This window comes from Pithys albifrons, chromosome 7 (assembly GCF_047495875.1).
Source record: "Pithys albifrons albifrons isolate INPA30051 chromosome 7, PitAlb_v1, whole genome shotgun sequence".
In the NCBI taxonomy this organism is placed as follows: domain Eukaryota; kingdom Metazoa; phylum Chordata; class Aves; order Passeriformes; family Thamnophilidae; genus Pithys; species Pithys albifrons.
The window spans coordinates 30,651,667-30,677,088 of NC_092464.1; the positions used below are offsets into that span (position 1 = coordinate 30,651,667).

At 35.7% G+C, this 25,422-nt stretch overlaps 1 protein-coding gene across 4 annotated transcripts in view; it reads right to left on the bottom strand.

Moving 5' to 3' along the window:
- SNX13 (sorting nexin 13) overlaps positions 1-25,422 on the bottom strand; it is a 66,230-nt gene that overhangs the window by 25,074 nt on the left and 15,734 nt on the right. For 3 of the 4 annotated variants that reach the window (XM_071560852.1, XM_071560854.1, XM_071560853.1), the window contains 13 exons: positions 20,156-20,268; positions 14,962-15,064; positions 11,861-11,950; positions 11,381-11,502; positions 9,006-9,127; positions 8,777-8,878; positions 8,057-8,145; positions 7,562-7,645; positions 5,024-5,162; positions 4,424-4,512; positions 3,660-3,759; positions 1,916-2,109; positions 386-490 (listed from right to left, as the gene is read on the bottom strand). In XM_071560852.1, the coding sequence (XP_071416953.1) occupies positions 386-490; positions 1,916-2,109; positions 3,660-3,759; positions 4,424-4,512; positions 5,024-5,162; positions 7,562-7,645; positions 8,057-8,145; positions 8,777-8,878; positions 9,006-9,127; positions 11,381-11,502; positions 11,861-11,950; positions 14,962-15,064; positions 20,156-20,268 (1,452 nt within the window). Of the gene's footprint in view, positions 1-385; positions 491-1,915; positions 2,110-3,659; positions 3,760-4,423; positions 4,513-5,023; positions 5,163-7,561; positions 7,646-8,056; positions 8,146-8,776; positions 8,879-9,005; positions 9,128-11,380; positions 11,503-11,860; positions 11,951-14,961; positions 15,065-20,155; positions 20,269-25,422 lie in introns of those variants that run through there. The other variant, XM_071560855.1, reaches the window with a different exon arrangement.

A 25,422-nucleotide genomic window follows, 5' to 3' on the forward strand; every position in this document is an offset into this window, starting at 1 on the left:
AAAGAGATACAGAATTTAATATGGGACCATCATATCAACCTCCAAAAAACAGAGCTAAAACTGAACCAAAACTGTACCTCTTAGTTACTCTGTATATGTTGCTTAAAATTGGTGCATAAACAAATAAAAGTACCATAATTCTAAATTGTGATTCCTTGTTAATTTCATACAGGGTACCTACTCTTTCTGTCTATTGCTTTGAAAACCACAGGCTAACAAATGAGTAAGCAGAAGTTGACAATTTATAGAGTGTGATTTTTATGGAACAGCAAAATGTTAACAGAGGATTAGGTATCTGAGTTCCTTCTTTTTCAATCTCTGTAATGCTGTTTAATACCCTATAGCATTAACAGTTACAATGAAATACAGGATGAATAGAGTATACCTTTCTCTGAATGTCATCAAAGATTTCAGGTGTTGGATCCTCATGGTTCAATGTTTCTGCAAGTTTTGCTACTAAGTTGTCATCTATATTAACTCTTGGAGATGCCTGTCATGGAGATCTAAATCAACTTTTGCAGTATAAAAATAAGAAAGCATTTTCACAGTAAAATCCAATCCAATGCTGGAATTCTCTAAGTAAACTACATTTCTTCTTGACAAATATCTCTGTAACTGTCTAGAACATACAAGAGTCAAACCCACTCCTGTGACCAAAATTAAGTTCTGAATTCAAATTAAAACTTAGAAGTCTCACAATTAAACACTAACAGTTGCCTCAAAAACATTTTATGCATACTGTTTTGAAGCAGTATCTAAACCATATTTACCCAGACTTAAAAACAGACTTCATTTATTTATGACTAGAAATACCTAGATACAGAAATCAAGAACAAGCCAATAAGAAAGTAAATGAATAAAGTCCTGCAACTCTGAGGAAAGGCTAACAGTTTCTCAACTCTGCCAGCTTCTGGAGAAGTTACTGCAAACAGAGAAGCTTTTTATGCAGACTCTACCACAGCTACTAGCATTCACGATATTCCCAGTCATTCCTTGGTATGACGTATTTCAAACCACTGCCCATCAAGGATTCTTTTAGACAAGCCTAAGTTCACACACTTCCCCCATTTTCTGTAACAGGGATAGGAAGCCAGCACTGAACAAGATTCAGCACAGCTCACTTGATAGTGTAGCTGACAAGGTGAGTTTATTAAGTGTTAAGTGGCTCCTGAATTCAAACTGGTGAGCAGCCAGTCAGCTCAAGAGCAAGCTCTGCACAGTCCACCACGATGACAGACTACTGAGATGAAAAAACAAAGTAAAGGAAAATATGTGGAAGGAGAACATTGCTAGATTATTTGAGATCATTTCTTCAAGGAAGCTTTTGAGTGAAAGGTCATTTTTATGCAGACACAAATTCAGAATCAAGATGCTTCTTTAACACAAGTTGACTAGTGGTTTCTTTCACAGAAGAATTCATTAGTGCCTATTGGAAGATATCCAATGGATATCATTAGTGCCAATTGGAAGATACAACTGTAGAGAGGCACAGGAAATTATTTCATTTGAAAACCCAATCTCAATCCAAATTTAGATAAATATTGGGTTCTAAGGGCACAAGCAAGAGTGGAGGGCAAAGTAAAAGGAAGGGAAAGGGCAGCATATGCAAAGAAAGAGTATTTATTACTCTGTCTTCACATTGTCTCTAGTTTGTCTATTCTAGAAAGCTTCTGGGGAACACATTCATTGCATTTGACAGGATAGTCGGTAGCAGTACAAGCCTTCTAAAACAGAGAGAGAAAAAAGGAGGACATTTTCTTTCCGCTTAACATAAAGACACACAATAGCTTAAATGTCAATGCATAAACAACTTGTGCTGCATAACAACCACTTCATATTAACTTAGCCATAACTATCAAAGACATATCTGCACAAAGAATAAATGCCAAACAATGCAGAAATAAAATATTTCTACCTTTTCTGATAAATATTGCTCATAAACTCCAAATGCAGCTGCTCTTAATAGACCCTTGGTCTGATTAGTCTGATGTTTTCCATCTTTCTGCCGACTTTGAAGTACCTCCAGCTGTTGCTGTGCTGTAACCCTGTATCCTTCCACTGTCATCCAGAAAAACAGATGTGCTTGGCCACCAGTCTGCTGCATGTAATCTACAGAAAACAGACACCACACTTTTCTGTAGTTATTGTTGTCCATCTCAGAATAAGAATTCTCTATGACATTAACTACTCGTGGAGCTCCAGGATCTGGTTATACATCTAGAATACTTGTCACAGAGTCAATAAAAAATACTATATACATATTGGTGACAATTAGTAAACTAAACTGAGAGCAAAGTCTAAGAATTAAGCACTAAAAGCACTAAAGCCTCAAATACACATGTAAAAAGTGAATCCATTATTACTGTGTGGATATAATAGGCTTGTAAAGCATGACAAAAATGAAGAGGAAGTTCAAACTGGAATTCTAAAATATCAGCCACAGGACCATTAGGTTGAAAAAGACATTCAAGACCATCAACTTACCAGAGCCAAGTCCACCACTAAATCATGTCCCTAAGCCATGTCACAAAGGTGATTATTTTCACAATCACTAAAAAGTGCAGATATATGTTTTTCAAGTACTTCCAGAGATGGTGACTCCACCACTTTCACAGGCAGCCTGGTCCAGTGCTTGACAACCTTTTTGGTAAAGAAATGGTTCCTAATCTAAACCTCCACTGGCATAGCTGGAGGCCGTTTCCCCTTGACCTGTCACTTGCTCCTTAAAAGAGACCAACCCCCACCTGGCTACACCTTCCTTCCAGGTAGTTGTAGAGAGTGATAAGGTTTCCCCTGAGCCTCCTTTTTTCCCAGCTAAACAATCCCAGCTCCCTTAGCCACTCCTCATAAGACCTGTGCTCTAGATCCTTCACCAGCTCCATTCTCCTTTTCTGGACACACTCCATCACCTCAAAGTCTTTCTTAGAGTGAGGGTCCCAAAAACTGAACACAGGATTCAAGGTGCAGCCTCACCAGTGCTGAGTACAGGGGGATGATTGCTGCCCTCGTCCTGTTGGCCACACCATTGCTCATCCAAGTCAGGATGCCATCAGTCTTCTTGGCCACCTGGGCACACTGCTGGCTCATGTTCAGCAGCTGTCGACCAGCATCCCCAGGACCTTTTCCGATGAGCTTTCCAGACACTCTGTAGTGCTATGTGGTGTTGGTGTGACACAAGTGCATCACCTGACACTTGGCCTTGTTGAACCTCATACAACTGGCCTTGGCCCATTGATCCAGCCTGTCCAGATCACTTTGCAGTGCCTTCCTACCCTCCACCAGACCAACACTCCCACCCAACATGGTGCCACCTTCAAACTGACTGAGGGTGTTCATTTCATGATCACTTTGCCCAAGGCAGTCTCCAACTATCACATCACCCACACGTACTCTGTTTGCAAACAACAGGTTCAGACTGGTGCCTTTCCAGGCTGGCTTCCTCACCAATTGTGTCAGGAAGTTATCTTTCACACACACTCCATGAACTTCCAGGACTATTTCTTCTCTCTTGTAATGTATTTCCATTGACTGCATTAAAAGGACTATCCCCATGAAGACAAATATTTTTATTAATGGCAATTAGCAATTCCAAGCATACAGTCCTGTGAGTTAGCATACTTTTTATAAATAAAACAGATCAGTTAAATTAAAATACTTACCCATAAAAAATTGTAGTGCAACATTGTCTACCAGAATATGGTCCAGAGGGACTGTGCAAAGTTTTCCGAAGTTTGCTGCCAGTTTCACAGTATCTATTTCCTGTAAGACACAGTTCAGTGTGTTCACAGGCTTCATTTTTTTTAATGAGCTTTTATAACTCCTACTTACCACAAAGTAAATGTGATTAAAAAATAATCACAAATAATGAAGTAGCCTTTCAATGATAGCTATTTTCACAATCAATAATAAGTGAAGATCTAGATTATAAGGTCATGTTCTCATAACTATTTGTCTTCAACATGGGCTACAGTTATTCTGCTACATGAGAAGCTGGTTGTTAATACTGCTGTTCATGTAATCCTATACAGGTCAATTTAACCCCAAATCCCTCACCAACAGTGACACCAGCAGAAAATTAATTTACAGGATGAATTAATTTCAGCATTTGAAGGGCTGCAGGTTACCAGAACTTAAATTCACCTCTGTCCAACCTTCTTCTGTCAACATGACATTTCTTGATACTATAGTGATGTTTCTGGGTCCAGATGTAGAATCCTTTATCACTATAATAGTTAGTATGTCCAATATTACATTATCTTGGAGCCATATCTAGGTCCAGTTAAGAGAGTCAAGAAACTAAGTGAACTCAAACATACCAACTCTGTCAGCCGTAAATTACAGAACAAGCAAAGAGAACAACCAGTCAGTCCAGTCATTTGCAGCTTCACTCTTTCAGAACTAAAAAAAAAAAAGTAACACTTACTTTTCCTGACTGCAACCTCTGAATTCTTGAATCACATACTTTTATAACATATAATAAACTGTTTATTTGATTTTTTATAGTGTTGATATCTGAAAGAAAAAGAGAATTAAGCAATGCAGATGAATAAACAAACACTTTTTCTTAAGTGCTCTAAAAATATCATACAAAAAGTGACAATCCACATACAAAACAAATCACCTTTGAAGAGAAGGGGATTTTTCAGTTTAAATACCTTACTGATGAAAGTGAAGAAGAAATACTTTTCTCTTCCCTTTTTCAGATTAATAGGCAGCTGACTACCCACTGCTACCTAAAGTATTACTGAAATTCTGAACCATCAGTTAGGCAGTTTCGATTTAGCAGAAATACACTTACCTAACCAAATAATCTATATTTAAAACAAACAATCAAACACACCAACCAACCAATCATGTAGGAAAATTTAAGTTTTAAAACTTCACATGTAATTTTGTTATTTTTTAAATAAAATATTTTATACTACACTGCATCAGAGCTTTTATTTTCTAAATTTTTGGACTATTCTTCAGAAATCATGCTGGTAAATGCATTTCATATTTTGCAAAACAATGCAGCACTAACCATCTCCTGCTGTATCTAGAGATCGAAGATATTGCAGTTCTTCACTTGCTTTATCTTTCACTGCTTCCAACTCTCCTATATTATCACTTAATTTAATAATATTCATAAAGGCCTCATAGTTACAGTTGGAATCACGAATCTGAAACACAAAGTGTTACAGTGTGAGTAATGCAAAACAGCTAAAAGCCTACATCATGATGTTTCATAAACTACTTTGATACAGCACTGCAAAGTGGCATTTTGAAAGCTCTTTGATGTTTCTAAACACTCCTTTTGATAATGAAATTTCACATGGACTAAGAAAGAAAAAGCATGCACAGTCAAAATCTATTTCACACCATCACTTTTTGTTTTCAAGAAGTACAACACAGATACACGGCAAGTCCGTCAACCTACTTAATGAAGATCTTGACCAAAACCCAATCAACTTTTCTCAGGTATTACACATTTCTTTAGCTAAATAGGCAGAAGGTAGTGAGACCACTGAAAGGGTTCAGCTTTACCCAGGTCTCCTGCAAGTGTATCTGCTCCCAACATAAGGCTTTGTGAGATACAGAATTACAAAAAGAAGCAAAACATTCTACAATGTAATCATAACCTACTGAGAGGAAAAAATGAAATAGAAATAACTGAATTAATATCCTCTCCAGAACCCTAATTCGGATACTCTTGCAAATACTATTAAGCTATTTCAATACATACTATTTTACCACTATTGGCACAGAGTGAACCTGCTCTAGAGACTCAAAGGAATTTGTGCAAGTGAAAGAAGCCTGCTGTGCTGCCAAGATCACTGGAAACTGTTGTGAATGCAGCATGGAGACCAGGGGAAGGTTGGCAGCTTTACAGCATGTGCATGCAGGTGCTGAGGGTTGAGTTCTAATGTTGTCTATCATCTGAAGGCAAATAAAGTCATTTCATCCAAATGTTTTATAAATGCTCACTTTGATATGAAAATGTAATGCTTGGTCTGTACCACAGAAGTGCATTGGCATGAGTTGCACGAAGCAGAGAGAATGAAGACTCGATACCATTGACTAAAGTTAATCAAAAAATCTCCAAAGAAATCTGGTTTTAGAAGTAATAGTACAATCAATACTGAACTTCAAACATTTAGTAAAAATGTGAATTTCACAGTGAAGAGAGAAGTTTGAATTAACTTCTAATTTTATATTGAAGCTTTATATTTTACTGCAAGATAATTAGTATCAAACTGTGGTATGCGTAGAAACCGGGAATTAAATTTCTCTTTTTCAAAAACTGATGTTTTTATTCAAATCTGATTTTATGTCAAAGGTTCCAAACAGAGCCAGGATTATTTCAGTCATCTCTACTTCTGACCTTAATTTCTGCAACAATCTTCATTCCATAAGACTTGTATTAAATTTCTGGAAGAGTCTATGTTTCCTTATCTTTCCCTCAGCACATTTACTTCCTCATCTCAAAAAGCAATTTTGAGAATTAATATTTGGGACGTGACCATCGTAACAGAAAGCTTTATAAAAAAGCCTCATAATTCTGTCACTGGATGCAGTAAGGGGCAGTGCTTAGTAAACAAAGAACAAGGCCAAGTTACAAATAAAGAATATATGTAGGAGGAAAGGGGAATAAAAAATTGAAAAGTCTGGCCTACACGAGCAATTTTTTTTCTTACTAAAGCTAGGTTCCTGGAGAATAGCAGCAAGCAAACTTTTACATGAAATGGAGGAAGCTGGAGTGAAGGAAACATTGTGCATGCACATCTGAATTCATTCCATAATTCCATACATAAGAACTTTGAAATGCAAGGGTGTTTTCAGCATAGTATTTAAAGGCACAAGACAAGGCTAAAATACATGAATAAAAAGCGAGAACTTGAGGAAAGAAAAAATTTAGCCTATCATGAACTATAAGGGATAATAAACTGTAAGAGTAACTTTTACCTTCTTTTGCCAAAAATCAGTAATGTTAATTAAGGTGTCAATATTCTACTCATGTTAACTTTACTATATAATACCACTTTTAAAAGTTTGGGGGCTCTTTTGCAGGTACATTAGAGGGTTAAAAGAAAGAATTTATTTCTTCCCATTCAGTTAAATTAATAAGGGTTACCACAAACAGTACTAAAAGAATTGCCTTGAAATTCCTTAGCAGAAAATTAAAAATAAATCTTACTACTTTTCATTTTTGAGGCCTCTTAAGCTTTAAAGCACAAATTGTAAACAGTCATGGGAAAACACTTCTACAGTTACTGCCATATTTCCTAAACAGCCAAGTAAAACAGTCAAAGGAGTCAGCTTTATACTCTGTCAAACATTTGTCTTCAGTCAGCCAACTTTTGCCAAACAATCACAACGAAGAGTCCAGACAATACAGAGTGTGAGTGTCTGTGTGTGTGTAAAATTTAGCATAGCAGTCATAAGTTCACCATCTCTGTCAATATATCCTTTGGTAACTTTTATACCAGACGTCTAACCGCCGTGATTACAGGAAACACAAATAAACCTTCATTTGAAAATATTCTGGAATACCATTCATTTTAAACACTTTAAATCTTACCATCCATATGACATACTGATTAATATAATCAGGATCACTGAGCTGGTTTATTAATGGAAGAAGAATTCCTCGGGAGAGGATTTCCTGAAAAACAAAGGATAATAAATCATTTGATACATTTATTCATAATAGTAATATAACTGCAACAATTTAAAAATCACTGCATAAAGGCTAAATTAAAAAATTTTCATTACAAAAAAACATTTAATAGGCACTAGCACGTTCTCTTCCAATTAACATTACAAAATGTTAATACCTAAAGAAAAGCAACATCTATTTCATCATGCTTTTCGAACGTTGCTAAAGCTAAAAGAACCTTCAAAAATGTTTCACACAAACTGCTCTCTGATACTAAATACTCATCAAAACTGCATTGCATTTAAAATACCCTAGTATTAAATTAGATCAATTTTAGAAAATAAGAGCAGCAATTTAGATCAAAAGTTTTTGGCATTAAACCAAAGAATTGGGATGGGTTTTGGAGTCTGTATTTACCCTGACAAAGTATCGCATGATCTTGTTCTGGAAGTCTCCAGGAGGTAGCAATATATACAGTAAAACCTCACATAGATCCCTTAGGAATCCTAAAGAAGGAGAACAATAATTTTATATTATGTTATTTCACATCTTACCTAATATTATAAAATCCTTTAGATAAATTCTTAAGTTCAATATGTATCTTACAGTCCAAGAATCACAGTAGTACCCCTTCAGAATGGAATATAAGCATCACTGATGTTAACCTAATTGAGAGATCTACCTCAAAACCAAGACGACAAAAGCCAAATTCCAAGACAAAAAACCCAAACCCTAATATATTTTCCCTACTTAACATACACAATGGGGTTTTTCCCTCCTTCAACACTTTGCCTAAAAAGATTAACTGATTGTTTTTTTTAATGAAAACTACAGAGTGATAAGGAAGGCAAATCTAACAAAAAGCAGTAAGACTCTGCAAAACCATACCCTGCCTCCCAGAAAATGTATTTATATCTTAAAATTCTTCCAGGAAAAGGAAGAAAGTTTACATATATATAGGCTTCATTGTAATTATGTGTGTACGAATTAGAGGAAATGTATATGTATAGTAGATGATCTCACTTTGTAAGTCACATGCCAAGATTTTAATATATTTCATATGGCGTACACAACTGTTAGTATTTTAATTTAGTCTCCCATACTAAAATATTTACTCAGAAAATAATATGAAGAGACCTTCTTCATCTTTGGGAGAAGTGCAGACTAGATCACGACAGACTTCTTTTTCCATTTCAACTTCAACCTCAAAGAATGTATCTACAAGTTCCTCAGCTTGATCTATACAAACAAAAAGAAACACACTTTTATAAGGATTAGAAACCTGAGAGCAAACCCTGATTACAAAATAAAGCTAACCATATTTCACACATGTGGCCTACTCAGAGTCAAAAATATTTTACATCACCTTTCATCTGATCACCTTTCTCTGCTATCCTTTGCTGAGCTTTTCTGAAAACTCGAAGATGAGTGCCAAAGTCATCAACAAGTCGTGTAGTGAAATAAGGCTGCCAATCTGTTTCCTTTGACCTAATAGAAAAGGACATCCATGAAAATGAATTATTTTATCCTGAACAGAAAGAAAAATAATAAATTTCTACTTCTCTTTCCTCCCTGCCAAGAACAACACTGATAGTAAACATGGAAAAGCAAAGAAATAAATCACTCTCCTAATTGTCTATTCACTGAAAACAAACCAAATATTGTAAAATATCACTCCTGCACCACAGTAATAATTATGCTTGAATTAGTTTAAAATCAACATTAGTATCTTGAATAGCATTCTGATTCATGATCATGCCAAATAGCTGTGAGAAATCCTGATAGAAACAGTCTACAACCTAAAGCTAAAATGTTCTCCAAGTCTTCTTCAGCCATACTTTCCACCATTTTGGAAGGCACCTAAACAAAATATTTTTCTTCTGAATTTGCAGTATATACACAAGTGAGAAAACACATATTTCACTTGAAAGTAAAAGCAATTCTAATATTATCAACAATTGCTTTCATAGCTTGTATCAGGTAATTAGTATGCACCCCCAACAATGCACATCAGTTTATATCAGAATATAGTCACTGTTAGATTTGCGTAAAACTATTTCCTTATTAGTATGAAAAAGATAAAGAGATATTCTTACGATGTCTGTGCCTTACTAGCCAAACTCAAAATGCTCTTGCGCATTATAGGTTTAATGAAACTTGATGTTAGTGACGGCTGCCTAGACTAACTATTCCACTACCTGGACTTCCTCAGACATTTACTTTGTTATAGCAGAATCCTTCTACACTTCCTTTTTTGTGTTTTCTCCTTCACCTGCTCTTTCTTCTCTCTCAAGAAGGATGGGAAACTCTGAAAGAAAGGGATGCCTACTGCAAAGTCTAGATGTGGGAATAAGAAGCAGAGCAGTCCCAAAGAGCAGCCAAGAATCCAGCTCCATCATCCGCACAATGATAGAACCACACAAAACCACTATGTGGCAGCATCACACCAGATTCCCAAATGTGCAGCTCTCAGGGAAAAAAACTTCCCACTGTATTCATTCTCTCCACAAGCTCACACATTATAAATACACTAATCATCATCTCTGCATAAGAAAAACTGCTGCAGACCTGTGAATTCGATTTGCTTTGTATAGCAGAACAAAACTGCACAGGAGCAATGCCTATTTTTGAAGAGCTATAGTACTGCAGGAAAGAAAAATAAGTTTGTTGTAACTTGAATGCTTTGACACAAACTCAGTGCTTGATTCTGCCCAATGAAGTCACTTCACCAAACAGACAAAAACACTGAAGCTGGGTGGCCAGGTCTATTTCATGCAAACCCAGGTTTGGTTGCTGTAACACACAGTGTATGTTGCATAGTTTTCACTATTTCCAACACCATTTCCAATGATTTCCATTATTCCACAATCGCTAACATTATCGTATAATGAATTTTTCTTAGTATTAAACCTAGCTCTACATCTCTGACCATTCTTGCCAGAAAAAAACACTGACCTACATTTACAAGTCAACAGAAAGATGGGATAACACCACCTTAAAATTGCTAAAATGTTAATCATATTTAGGTGACCCATAGCCTCTTCTGAAGGGAAAATAGGTAAAAATCAGCAAAGGATGAATACCTGAAATAAAAAAATTAACAAAGTAGGTGGATTTAAAGGCATGCAGTATGTGGGCTAAGAAATCAGCCATACTAAATAAGGTAAATAATTTCACAGACAAATTGCTTAATCAGGTAGCAGGAAATATAGAAACAGCAGAAAAAATATGGAGAAATTAATAAACTATCCACTTGTTCTGAATCAACCACATATTATAAAAAATAATTCACCTATGTCACAGAGCATTTAATTCCCCAGACTAATATTCATATGAAAATAACCACTCTTACATATTGAAGAGTGATACCAGATTTAAAAGTTATCTGAGCTGATGCATATTGTATTCAAGACTTTCAGGTTGACTTACCTACTCTTTCTATGAAAAAGACCTTAGGACAAAGAGGTGATGATTCACAAACTCAATGCTTAGGTTGTGAAAAAAAAAAAGCAGCTACTCAGTAATTTTAGACATGAAACTAAATTTGGAAATGGCCATTTTGCAGAAGACCTTGACTTCAAACATCATCATATCCATTATTTCCTTAAGGGATCAAAGACTGTAGTTCTTAACCTTCAAATTTCTCTAAAATGCACTGAAATATGTCAATAGATTAACTTAAATAACTTATTTACTACCATACAACCCATAGTGTATTGATGTAAATACAAATAATCTTACCTGGCAGAAAACTGAACAAGTGCATACTGAAGAGCCTGCCTAATCTCCAGAAGAAACGATTCATCATCACTTAGTGTGTAATACCAATACTGCACATAGTCTCTCAGGGAAAACTGGATTACCTGAAATAGGATAAAGAATGAAAAATAAAAATGACTTAATGAAAAAGGACAAAAAATATTCAATAGCTTTTTCCGCCTGATAATGCAAGAGCGGTTACCTTAAATGGTACATACTGAAACCTCCTTTTAATACTCGTTTCCAAGTATTCTTCATTACTGTATTGGCAAACTATAATATATGAAAAACATACTCGGATATTGTCCAATATCCTTGCTCATCTTCACTGTTTTTCCACTTATCACTCTCAAATACGATAATATTTTTGAAATTTTATCCGTTGTTCAACTATTTATATATGATACAGTCAGTACGTGGAACAACAATAAAAAAAGTTAAATAGTCCTGGTTAGAACTTACCTGTTGCAAAGGCTCATCAATTATATTTGCACCTGTCAGTCTTCTGTCAATCTTAATGGGTCTGGCTTCACGTTTCATTTCTTCTATGCACTTGAAAGAGATTGGGAAATGTAACTGTGCAGGTTTTAACTCTAACTAAAAAACAGCTCCACAGATCATGATATATATACCTCTAGTAACGACTTAATACATTTCCCCTGTTACTATAATTTATAGAAAAGATAGTAACAGCAGAAAAAAATTATTTGGGTTAGAAGGTCATCTAGTCAAATCCCCCTGCAATGAGCATGGACTTTTTCAACTCAGAGCCCCGACTTTGAATGTTTTCAGGGATGGGGCATTCACCACCTCCCTGGGCAACAAAAAGATCTGTATTTTTCACTATATACTAAATAATGGTGAGGAACTAAGCTTAAAATCTACTTCTTACTCATTGTAAATGAACAAGTGTTTGCTAAAATACTAGATCAGAAGGAAATAAAACTCAAATAGCCAGAAAAGGAGGGAAGAAAGAGACATGACAGGAGCATATGATAGTTTTTGTGCAAGACTCCAGTTCCCTAGGTGATTGTGCAATCTCAGCCAGGTAATGGTGCAGTTGGGTTTTTCTGGTTTCTTTATCCATCCAATTTATTATATATGCCAGAAAAGAGATTAGTCTTTTGTACCATTGCTACTTGACAGATGAGTCTTTGGAAAGCAGCTGATGATGAGGAAAGAAACTACAGAAGAAGTTGCAACTCAGAGCAGTTAACTCCAAGAATGACCTCATCAGAGCTGACCTTTGGCAAGTGACATAGTGAAAAAGAACACCCTGTATCAGTGCTTCTCTAAGTGGACTAATACAGTGTCTTTCTACAAAGTTTTAATTAAATATGCAATAACCCCCTCTATTTACACAGAAATAACAACCCAACAACTTACACTACTGTTCGAAATAAGCAATAATTTCTTTATCTAGCAAGTTATGACTACACTGGAAACAGACTGCCAAAACTATAAATGAAGAAATTATAATCCATATATCCAGTGTTTGTTCTGTGTGACTCTCCCCAAGTATCACTCATTCAAATCAGTTAACAGTGAACAGCATCAAATCCACATCTAATCTATAATATAGCATATGACTCACTGATTTACAGAAATTCAGAAACTAGTCAGGGATCAAATATGCAACTAGCACTTTTAAGTTGTTATCATTGTTATCTTACAGTAATTTGGCAATCTTATATCCAGCCTACAGAAACTCTTTGTCTTTTGGGCGTAGCATAGAGATATCCAAACATACCCAAGCATAGAGATGACCAAACATTCCGCATTTCTGTAATTCTAATTGAAAATAGCATTCAAGTTAACAGAAGGCTCTAAACTTGCCCTCTGTTCAACGTTGTTTTAATATAACTCTGCAGAAAACTGTATCTTGCAGAGCCATTACATTATCACATCGAGTGTGTTTCTGACACAAAAGTTATGTAAGACTTGCAAAAATAAATGCAAGTCTAATCCTAATTTTTTAGCCTCCCTGCCTGTATGCAAACAAAAAACAAATAGCAGAAAGGTATATAATGTTCTCTCAAATGTACATTAAGTATTTCTCTTTAATGTGAGGTGTCTTGGTTTGAGATAAAGTTTTAATTGTCTTTTTGAAAAGAGCTGCTTATAAAGAATGTATATCACCAGATTACTTTTTAGGGTAACAGAAAATAATTTCATATTAAGGTGAATGCAATTTGTATTTGGTTCATGGAAGAAGTATAACCTAAACAGACTAGCCACGAGAAAGAATATTTCTTGTTCAAGACCACTTGGGGCCACAATGGTTTTAAAGAGGAAAACAATTTCAAATTAAAAAAAATACTTTCCACAAAGATAAGTCAGCAGAAATAGCAAATAGGAATCACAAGCGAACTACACATTTGCTTTTGGTTAGGACTCCTCTCTTTTTGCACTGCTACTGAAAAACTCTAGTCATTTTAATGCAGTGGCAAAAAAGAAATGTCAAACGCTATTGTACAAGGCAAACACATTTTATTTGGTGAACAACTTCAAACAGCATTTTGTAAGTCAGCTAAAAATAAATACCTTTGGTATTACAAAACCTAAACTCAGAGATTAGTTGAGGCAGGTCAGTTGAAAAAAGTGAGTGGCAATAATCCATATCCAAATTATAGAAGTCAAACTACTGAATTTGTGAAGATAACACGAAAATCTCCACAAGATTTTATTCTTTTAAAACTGAACAAAAAAAAGTTTCATTCATGCGTTGGAAATTTTAAAGACAGAAAAACTTCTTTCAATCTGCTCTCAAAACACAATGACGTAACTAACACTCCGCAATCCATGTAAGAACTAAAGTCTATATAGCACCAAGAACCTTAGTCCTTAAAATGAGGTTTCATTAATGGAACAGAATCATTAGTTGATTACTGATTTTCCCCTTTTCAGCCTTAACTGTTTTTCATTTGGACCAGTGAATTTACTGTTTAGAAGATACTTAAGTTATAGGCTTATTTCAATACATTCAACAAACCTAAGTGAAGGCCACTTGCCAACCAAGCTATGAACCAGTCACAAAAAAAGATCTGTAATTAGAAAACATACTGTTGAATCACAAGATAAATTTCCATGGACTACCGATAATGTTGAACACTCATCCTTTTTCATAGACCACATTAAGTGTAGTTAACTGATAGCTATGAAAGAACAGGATGTTACAGCTGTAAGATTGCTAGGTATGTTAAATTCAACCTTTGTGTTAAACTGTTTTCTCTGTTCTGGTGAGTGCAAATGGATTAGGCCAAGATATAACTAAGCTTCTGAGCTACCAAGACATATTGGTTCATAAACCAAGAATTCCTAGAAATTCTACCTCTTGGCTACTAATAACTTTTTCTGTACTAAAAGATGCAGATCTGTCCAATGAGGATCCTTGAATTTAGGTGCATCAACCAAAATGATACATCTGTTAAGAATTCAGAAAAGGAAAGCTAAAAAGAGTGAAATGGGCACAATTCTTAAATTAAAACTGATTACTAGTGTCATTCTGATTTCCCAAGTTATAAAATCTGATCTAGAAGTTAAGACCAGAAAACTTTCCTTACCTTAGGGATCCCAACTGATGTACAAGGGAGGAATGAATGTTCGCACTGTTCAAGGTATTTTTCTGAGTTGCTTTTTCCAAATAAAAGAGTCACCACAAAACCCCTAAAATGGAAAAAGAAAGACCAGCTACAACAATCACCATCTTTCCCCACCCCTAGAATATATTTTACAGCAAGTTATAAAATGACAATATATCACAGTTGTTTACTCTCCTACTCTTTCACTGTGTAGCATGCTGCTTAAAATAACTGGCACAAAACAAAGTATGAAGTTTCCCAGTCTTGTATTATGTGTCTTGATATATTCTTATCACACAGCAGCTCAGTAAAGCAAAGTCTATACTACAGAGCCTGCTGCACAAGAAGAACCTGTGATGCAACACTGCCTGTGCTCACAAATATGAAAGAGGAATATGTGGAAAGAAGTTGCTCTGCTTGTATTTATACAAAGATTCTTTTACTTCACCACTATGAAGAAATAAACTCTTTACTGATAGTTTTAGGGCACTCCACTGTAGCATAAGCCACAAAAGCTCAGTCCAGGAATAAACTGATGTAGTAAGCATAACGAACCACTGATAGCGTGTGTTTAAAGATTGCACTCAAACTTGCTACAACAGCAATAATTTATTTACGGCTTATGGCACTAGGACACAAAAACACATAAACATGAGGCTGGTTTTACTAAGAAATAGATGAAAACCTAATGCCTGTACCACTTACAGCATAAGTAAAGTACATAGCTTGGAAACACCAAGCATAGTAAAGAAGTCACTGCTCAAACTGGCCTTGGGATGTCTAAATACACAGAGCTTTTTAGTCAAGCTTCAAAGCATTCAATTTAAAGGCCAGCTAACCAGTGTTTGTGATAACAGACACTCACAAAGCTATTCCAGGCTTGAAATGGGGTGAAACAATGATTTTAATATAGATTGTTGTTGATATATGATACTCTTCCTTGTAAGATTAGAGAAAAATTCCTATCCAAACTAAAATATGTCATTCGAAGGTTTTAACTTCCAAAACAAGAACCATTCTTTTGAAGTCCCCCAGAGGCTCAGTAATCCAGAAGCAGGGAACTAGGTGGTCATTAATACCTCAACAACTCAAGGAATGAGAAAATAAAAAATTATTATCAGTAACTAGACAAAGCATAAGAAAAGTTCACTTGATACTCTATTCCCATACAGCCATCTTTACCTGCTATATGACAGCAAAAAATAAAAGCAGGTCTAATTGCCCTTCTGCTCCAGGTAATTTTAAAATCATTACAACCAATTACACTAGTAGCATCATAATTCAATTCAAGGACAAGAACTTATTTAGAAAAGTCTCAATATTAGCTTCATCAATATTTTGGTTTTTTGGTTTTAGTTATTAAAAAGTTAAGGGTTTCTTTTGGTTATCTATGACTTCTCTATGAGAAACCTCAGTGGTCTTTTAAGGAAAGCAGTAGACTCAAATTTGGCCTAAAATCAGTTTTAACTTCTATCATCTATCAGCAAGCTGCTTCTTTTCTTCAAAAGGACTCAAGTCTTGGAAATAACTACTGTAGATTATATCTCTGTTTCCTCACATATGTTTTGACACTTTTAAAGGTAATGACTCATTCAAAAACATTAATACTACCACTATCTTTTAAAAATATGTTCCTCTTCTTAGATGCCTTTAAGTATTTTGAATTTTAAGCTAGAAATGCTAGGAGCTTCTGCTTCTACAACAGAAATTTTCTAATTTAAAATCTTGTGTGCATTAGAGGATACATAGTCTAATTATTCAGGGCACCTGTTATCTAACCAGAATCTTGTAATGTAAATGCTTATCTAATTCATCAAGAGGATTGTCAATACAATAAATGAGAAATCATTTAAGTCTTCTCTAAATGGTTAGAACAGGAAAAGGAAACAATTGTATTTTACTTAATTTTAAAAAAATTCTTCCAAAGATCACTGGAAGATCAACTTTTCTCAAGGACAGAGTAACAACAGAGCCAAGGTAAAAACCAGAAAAATGAAGACCATAGATTTATCATTTTCCCCTCAAGTCTGAAAAGTAACAGTCTCAGCTGAATGCTTTGTGAAAGTCAAAAAGCAGCTTCAGAAACATTTCTGATTTGGTCAGCACTTAGAATCACCACATGGCAGCCAATCACATATATATGGATGTGACTGAGTATCAATAATTATGGGTTTCAATGACACAGCAACTTTGTCCTTTAAATGACAAAGCAACTGATGACCTAAGAAATTTCAGTTCTTGCAACATCAAAAGCCCAAGCCTGGTGGTAGAGCCACATTCACGTAATTTCTATTTTTCCTCCTTAGGACTGAAAGACAGAAGGAAATAAAATAAGGCAATTAATTTTTAGTAGAAAGAATAGGCAGATAATAAGGAACAGGCCCAGAACTCAAGTTAAGGGATCTGCTTCAATATTGGAAAAAGAGGCAAAAAGTATTTCACAAAGAGTAACACCCTGCAATACTCTACACAGGTTAAGGAACCAAGATCTGTATTTTGTCTCCTGCTTTTGGTGAAAAGAGCTCAGTTCCCTACGTGATGAGTTACCAGATCCTGAGCTGAAAAAGGCTAACACTTTATAAATCATCCTTGAAACAAGGAGAAATTTTGATTAAGATCTTTTATTCAAATACACTAATGGCTTCTGTATTTTTCCATGTACACAAAACCCCAATAGTACACTTACTACAAATGATCTGTTTGAGAGTAAAACAAAAAGAAGGAATTAGCACATAATAGAAGTTAAGCAGTATAAATAGATTGATTACAGATACAGATATGACAGATTGTCTTCCTGCACAGCTCACTGGCATACAATTTAAATGCTACAGAATGCTAATATTAACCATAAAATTCTACAATAAAAATCCCTGTCCAAAACCCTTATTTTGCTCCAGCAAAGGATACAGTAAATGTTATGGGCACTACTGTAATCTGGATCCAAAACTAGATTTTTATTTTCTGTTTTTACATAAATGATGCAAATCATAAGCGGAAAAGTTAGTTCATAACATTAATTTGTTTCTGAGAGAAACATGACTCAGCATTTTATGTAATTCTAGGGAATTAATTGGAAAAAAAAGTGGGCAAGAATAACTTAGATATAAACCTATTTGACCTAGTTAGCACTCATGGTTCTGTGTGCTGAATGTTAAAGTGAGTGTGCCACTCTGAAAAAGATTTACAGTGTAAAAAAGGGACTGATCACAGCCTTAGCCAAAATGTGTATGTTAAAGTAATGAAGTGATGACATTTTACTGGAAGAGCTGAGATTTCACATCTGTGTAAGTGCCTTGGATTGAGCTGGCAAAATGCCAACTGCCCAATACAGAGTCAAAGCCTCCCTCTCCCCACTGAGAAAAGGGAGAAAGGAAAAAAACTTGGAAACTCAAACTAGGTTTATATATTTATACAGAAAAGAGAAAATTAAAAGAAAACTACAATACAACACACACACAAGTTAGATAGAACAACAATTTTCTACCTCCCATCAAAACCAGATTTCATTACTCTAGATTCATAAAACACTTCCAAAGACACCTAGCAAGGAACAGAAAGAAAGAATAACAATAAAATGTTTAATCCCTGAATTAAAACCAAATACGAGTAGCGGCAGCAGCAGCAGGGCCCAAACAGCAGGACAGCGGCTGCGTGTCCTGCCTCTACTGCAACTACGATGGGAACTGAGTGAACACCTCCTACTACTGTATTTATATCTCAGGTTTGCGTCATCCGGTATGAAATATTTCTTTGGTTGATTAAGTCAGGTGACACCTGCCTCTCCTCATCTTACATCAGATTTTCAGGGCCTACTAAAACTGAAGCCTAGCTAAAACTACCACAGTCAGTAAACACATAATAGGGAGGGGGATACAAATTCTGCTTCAACAGATATACTATCACTAGATGAATTTATCCTTAAGATCAGTGTTTACTGACTAGCTACAAAAATCACCCAAAGCAGCAGAAAAAACACAGAAGAGAGACATCAGAGCTGACTTGATAATGAGTGAGCTGAGGTACCACAGACAGTTTCATGGTGGCAAATTGCAGCTGGCTACATGAGAGACTGCTTTGACTGTCAGCTCTGAAAAGCCAAGCAACTGAAACTGAGCAAGAATGAAGGATAAGCTCTTATTTTAATACTGCAAATACTAAGGAAGTGGTAAGATGAAACAGTAAACAGAGGAACTCTTGCCCTTTGGACAGACTCAGAGCCTTCTGCTCTGGACAAACAGCCAGCAAAATATGACAGTCATAGAGGCATCAAGACTGAACAAGACAAAACCATTTACTCACAGTTAGTTTTACATTAACTAAACCCCTGTTCTAGTAGACTGACTATTCTGATTTCTCCAAGATGGAATACCAAGCTTAATATAGCTGAAATTCAAGCACAGCCACTCCAATTCTAGCTATGAAAGTCTATTACATTTTTTGATGAGACACACAAGAACATATATATATTCTGTACTGTATCAAATAAGGTTGAAAGACTGTTTCAAAGGAAGGAAAAAAAATTAAAGAGAGCCCATGCACCCCATTACAAATCAAGCAGCCCTTGGAGAGCCTAGAAATGTTGTTATCCTGCAGATTAGTCTTATGAGAGAGAAGAAGGAGGATTAGCCCATTAAGACATTTTGATTTGGCATTAAAAATGAAAATTTTAACGATTACAAGGCAAACATAATATACAATGCAATAATGGTGCCAAAGACTATAAAAACTTCACCTATTTGCTCCCTTTCTATCTACATAAAGTACAAAACGTCTACAGCTGCTGAACTGATCTACCTGTTCAAAGTGTAGCACCATTTACACACACAGAGGAAAACATCCACTTGCTTTCCTCATGAATCAAGTGTCTTAGGTAGGAAAATAAGATAGTGATAGAAAAGGAGATAATTACTTAGTATCTGGGAAAAGAACTGACACAGCAACAGAAAGTATGAACTGATTAACATTGGTTTATGTGAGCATTTGCCCTCTAACACACATTATAAATAGCTAAATTGAGATTACAAGGAAAAACCATTGCTTGGAAAGGGCTGCTCAAATGGGGAAATATTAATTACATAAAACCACTACAGATTTTCAGAGCAAGCTATTTGCTAATATTCGTGTTAAAATTTTACTTTCACAGCAAATTATACAAAACACTAAGTAGTGTACTTACCCACCCACAAAGCAGAGGATATAAAATGCAAAGTAAAATATAGCAAAGGGTCCAAAAGTTACTAGAAAAAGCACAAGGCCAAGACTTCCCCATCCCCATATGGAAAGACTGGTCTGCAAACAAGAACACATAGAAAAGGAACAATTAATATGATATTCATACATCTTTAAATGTCCAGAGCAGTATTTGTAGCTTCTAAAACGCTTGATACATTTTAACTAGATAGGAAATAAGTTTTGCTTGATTAAATAAAAATTACCTCTGTTTTAAAGAGTACATTGCTATCAAACATGCATGGGATAGTAGTCCAGTTTAGCCAACACTGGAGTATTTTTCTTTCATATACTGTTACTCATCTCTCATTTCAGATGACACACTTTAAGGTGCCATTTCTTTTTCTTCTCTATCCTCATTTTGTGCACTTTTGGATCCTTGAGATCCCCCCTTCTTGTTCCCCATGAAAAGTTCACCATCACTTCAATAAAAAAAGCAGGTTTTGAGACAGAATACAACACTGTTTTACACACCTAACCATATTATTTGATATAACCAAGCAATGCTATTTTTTCCCTACATAAAAGCAGTTGCAAGACTAAAAATGTGCTCCTTTCTTCAGTCAAGTCACAGATGAGTCAACAGGTGCACCAAATACTTGGTGTGAGTACACTTTTACTCTCCCCCATAAAGAAAAGGGAGAAAACTGATTACTACCTCTAATAATTACTACTACAGAAAACAAGAGCATTTCAAACAATTCTTTGAAATATGTAAGTACGATTTTCTTTTAAAGTCAGGACATTTACTATATAAATATATAAAACAAACAGACCAAGAAGAGCAAGAGAGAGATCCCATACTAACCCTTTTTCCACACAGAATTACCACATTCCTAAAACAGATGAGGCTTAGCAGGCAGAGGTGGGGAGACAAGGGCTGTTTGAAGAGTCTATAGGGCACTTAAAGCTAGCCACAAGAATATCTGTGGGGCTGGTGGGACTTTGATGCTGATGTCTTGCATAAATGCAGCAGGTAAAACGTCACCTGCAGTGGTGGAACCACCATGAGCACCAAAAAAAAGCAGCAAGATTCAGGCTACTGTGCCAATACAGGTTACAGTGTAACTGCATTTATACACACACATATCTATGTAAACATACATGATCTATCTACATAGACAGATGTGCGTATGCATATACAGATATGTATATGCAGGGTAATCTAAGAAAACAAGGTACGGAAAACCTGATTGATCTTAGCTACAATAGTTTTCAGACCTTCACAATGCTGCAATGCAGTCAACAAAGCTTTTATAAATTTAATTCAATCCCGTCTCTTGTTCAATATGTAAAGCATGTTCAGCCAAGACCCAGGAGTATGAAACCAATCATGGCAAGTATTTATAGGCCACCAAAACTGTTCCAGCTTCAAGGTTCTCAACTTTTTTTTCTTTTTTTTTTTCCTCTTTTTTCTTCCCCTGTAATTTATGCCTTTCCTAACAGTGAACAAATGATACCCTGATGGGAACTCAGACAACTGCTATGTCAACAAGTAACACTAAGGAAGTATTTAAATAAACTCGTCTTGCAGTTTGACATTTAGAAAACAAGAAGAGATTGAACACCATATTTGCAGAGAGCCCTTTTTTAGCTTTTAATATGGAGGAGAGGGGAAGCTTGGCTACAGCTCATTTCTCTCAAAGACTACTTAGATTTCATGTTTTCATCTTAGGCATAGGATTTTTTTTTTAAATCAACTTTTTAAAAAAAAAGTTTTAGAAACCTACTACTATAAACAATGAAAAATAACACAAATTGAAGACTCATATCTAAAGCAGCTTTGATTATTTTCTGAGAGCAAAGCCAAAAAGCAGAATCACAGCTCTGAAGAGACATTTTCACAGATCTAAACTGTAATACCCAGAATTATTTAATTCTCCCTAGTTGTAAGTTTAATGGAACATTTATATGAAACTCTATATTCTTCTTAAAGTTTCTTAGCAAAGGATGTAAGCTATACTGGTTTTTTACATAATGTTTGAGGCTGGGAAAAATTAAACATACCAGTATGTAGACGAGTGCAATTAAAGCGCTGCAATTAAAAAACTGCGTTGCAAGTTATTCAGTTCTCTTTAAGCTGAAGTGTGCTATTAGATGATATAAACCATACAATCCACACAGCTAAAATACTGAATTGGGGCTAAAATAAATAAATAAATAAACAAAAATCTGGATCACAATTAAGTAGAAGATTTTGTTGTTTTGTTGACTCATAATAAGTAAATGAGTACATAATTGTGGCCTTCCAGTACCTGAAGGGAGCCTCTAAGAAAGATAGAGAGGGACTATTTACAAGGGCATACAGTGAAGGGACAAGGGGAAAACGGCTTCAAACTGAAGAATAGGGTTTAGAGTGAATATTAGGGAAAAATTCTTCAGTGTGAGGGTGGTGACGCAGTGGAACATGTTGCCCAGTGAAGTTGTGGATGCCCCATCCCTAAAAGCATTCAAGGTCAGACTGGATTGAGCTCTGAGCAGCCTGGTATAGTGGAAGGTGTTCGTACCCATGGCACAGGGGTTGGAAATAGATGATCTTTCAGGTCCATTCCAATCTAAGCCATTCTATGATTCCATGATAAACTCTTTGAAGGGTAGAGAGACCTGCCAACCTACCAAAAAACCTCAACCAACAGACAAAAAAAAAGCCCCAGTGAAAGCAAACAAACAGAAAAAGATATCACCAAAAAATCCCAACCAAACACCAACCTGGTTAATACAACAATTAAGTAAACATGAGGCATCATTATACATCTACATTTCAATACAAAAGAAGACTGTCTATTCATGCCCTCAGCAACACATTTTTAAACTTCTGCAGAACACTACAAACATCAGGAAGGTAAGAAAGACATGCACACAGAAAATAAGATTTAATCATGGTCCCTATTTTTGCCAAAAAACCCGTATGCTTAATGGCATCATTTTAAAAAGTTTAAGTTCTAAATATGGAGTAAGCACTCTAAATGACTTAATTAAACTAGATGGCAGGATGCATATTCAGAGTTGGATGAATGCATAATTAACAAAGAAAGTTCTATAACTCTAATAAATAAAACAGTAGCCTTTTGTCCTCTGCTCTAGTTTTGCAATTTAGCATACGGCTACAGAGGTTCAAATCTCATTTGGTATTTTAATAGGATTTCTTAAAATTTGTACAACTTGGTACACTGCAGTAAGTACAACAGATAGTGGCCCAATTCTTGTATATTCTAAATGAGTTGTTTATAGTCTTGCAGATTTTGAGACATTCAAAGGAATTTAATCATCAGGATGGTACTCTTTTGGAGGACTGTAAATAAAATTTATCCAAACTTCACTCTTCTATAAGGTACTTCAGCTGTGTAACTCCTAAGAAAAAATGAAAATTTTGTTTAAAGTTCCTTAAAGATATCAAAATCAACTACTAAAAGAACATCTAAATATTACACAAATATGACTATGCAGCTGGTCACTATGAAAATAGTTCAGATATTTAAATTCAAACTCTACTTACAATTTATTTCCAAATCTGTTTTGCTTATGATGTTAATTTTTTTAGAAGATTCCCAGAATGACTAAAGCTCTGTCTAGCCTTACTAAAGTTAACTGCATGGTAAATGCTTATCACTCTTCACAGAAAGAACAAGCCAGTGTTCTGAAGAAATGGTATAAATGCTGGCATTTAAGTCACAGCTATCAAGACTCTTTAGAACAAGCTGACATTCCCTGTGTTGGAAGGGCAAACATCCAAGCTGAACTGGCACAGTGCTTGCTGTTCACTGACTGAAGGAAGCAGGGACAGTTACTTAAAGGCTAAAGAAGAACACAGGCCTTAGTCCCGAGGCAGGCATGTTTGGGTACACACTGTGTGCATACACACATGCACATACAGATAAGATCTCTATTCCAGACCAACAACTGTTCCATCTTATCAGTTTAGCCACTTTTGCTTACCACCACTGCGGATATCGTATGTTTGCCCCATCATCACCACTTCTTAGCTTTCAAGTGTTAACATTTCACAACAACTCCTGCAGTGTATTACTAAGGTCATATATGCAATGGGCTAATGCAGCATCGTGGTCACACACAGTAGTTTGCTTTCCACAGTATGGAACTGGTTTAGCAAAATAAATTGCAGTTGAGGTAAAGGGTTGTATGTAAGCTCAAACAGTGCACTGCAGAGCCTTATCCAGTGAGAGAAGACAAAGGTGAATATTCACACATGCTTGGTTCAGCATTTAGAGATAACAGGACTATCATCTCAATGACACCATCAGTTTTCTTTTTGTTTTTAATAGGTTTTGTCCATTTTTCCCACTGAGCTTTTTTCCCACAGTATACAGAAGGACAACTACATGAAGAATTTGCTTTCTTGTATACATCTGCTTTCTCTTTCTTTGGTTTCTGCTTCCTACTCAATGCAACAGTTTGATGGTCTTAGTTGCAGACCATTATGGCTAGCAGAGCTAAACTATGTGACTTACCATGACCATTCACACAGGACCTTATATAAAGCCACAACAGCAGTGATTTATTCCCATAAAAAGTACAATTATGCCTTACTAAAAAGTAGCTTCAATAGGTTTCTTGTTTGTTTAAAGAAGCTGACAAGCTTTCAGATCTTTGCCCCTCTCCCATCTTTAAGCAAAATCCTTAGCCTTGCCACACCTTTCTCTAAAACGATTCACCAAGGTAACACAAGTTTGTTTGGATTTAAACCAGTCCTGTCAATTTTAGCTTGCAACTGGCAGTAAGACACATGGGTGTCTCTGGTTCAGTGCAAAACAAGTGCTACTTCAGAAATCTAGATGACAGGTTCTTCCTTTCCTGCCCTTTGCCACCAAACAGCAGGCACATGGTGTTTCCTCTCAAAGCTCTGGGTGCGACTGTCTTCACACTCCAGCAAGAAGCTCCTGTTCCAAACATTTGCCTCCCTTCCCAATTTCTCCACACAGAGAATAATAGTGGTTTCAAGTTTGGAGGTGCAGTATGAGAGGATATAAAGGACATCCATACAGAAAGGTCAGTCTCTGAATTCACCTCTTGTCAATCTTAAAGCTTCAACAGAACACTACTGAAGTCTTAGAGTAGCATCCAACAGGCCCATACCACTTGGGAAGATTGCTAATTGTGATTGTTTTCAAATTTAATGATTGCAACAGAATAATCTGAACTCTGAAAGAATAATGTAATTTAAAAACAAAAACATGTTTCTTTGCTCACAGTTCT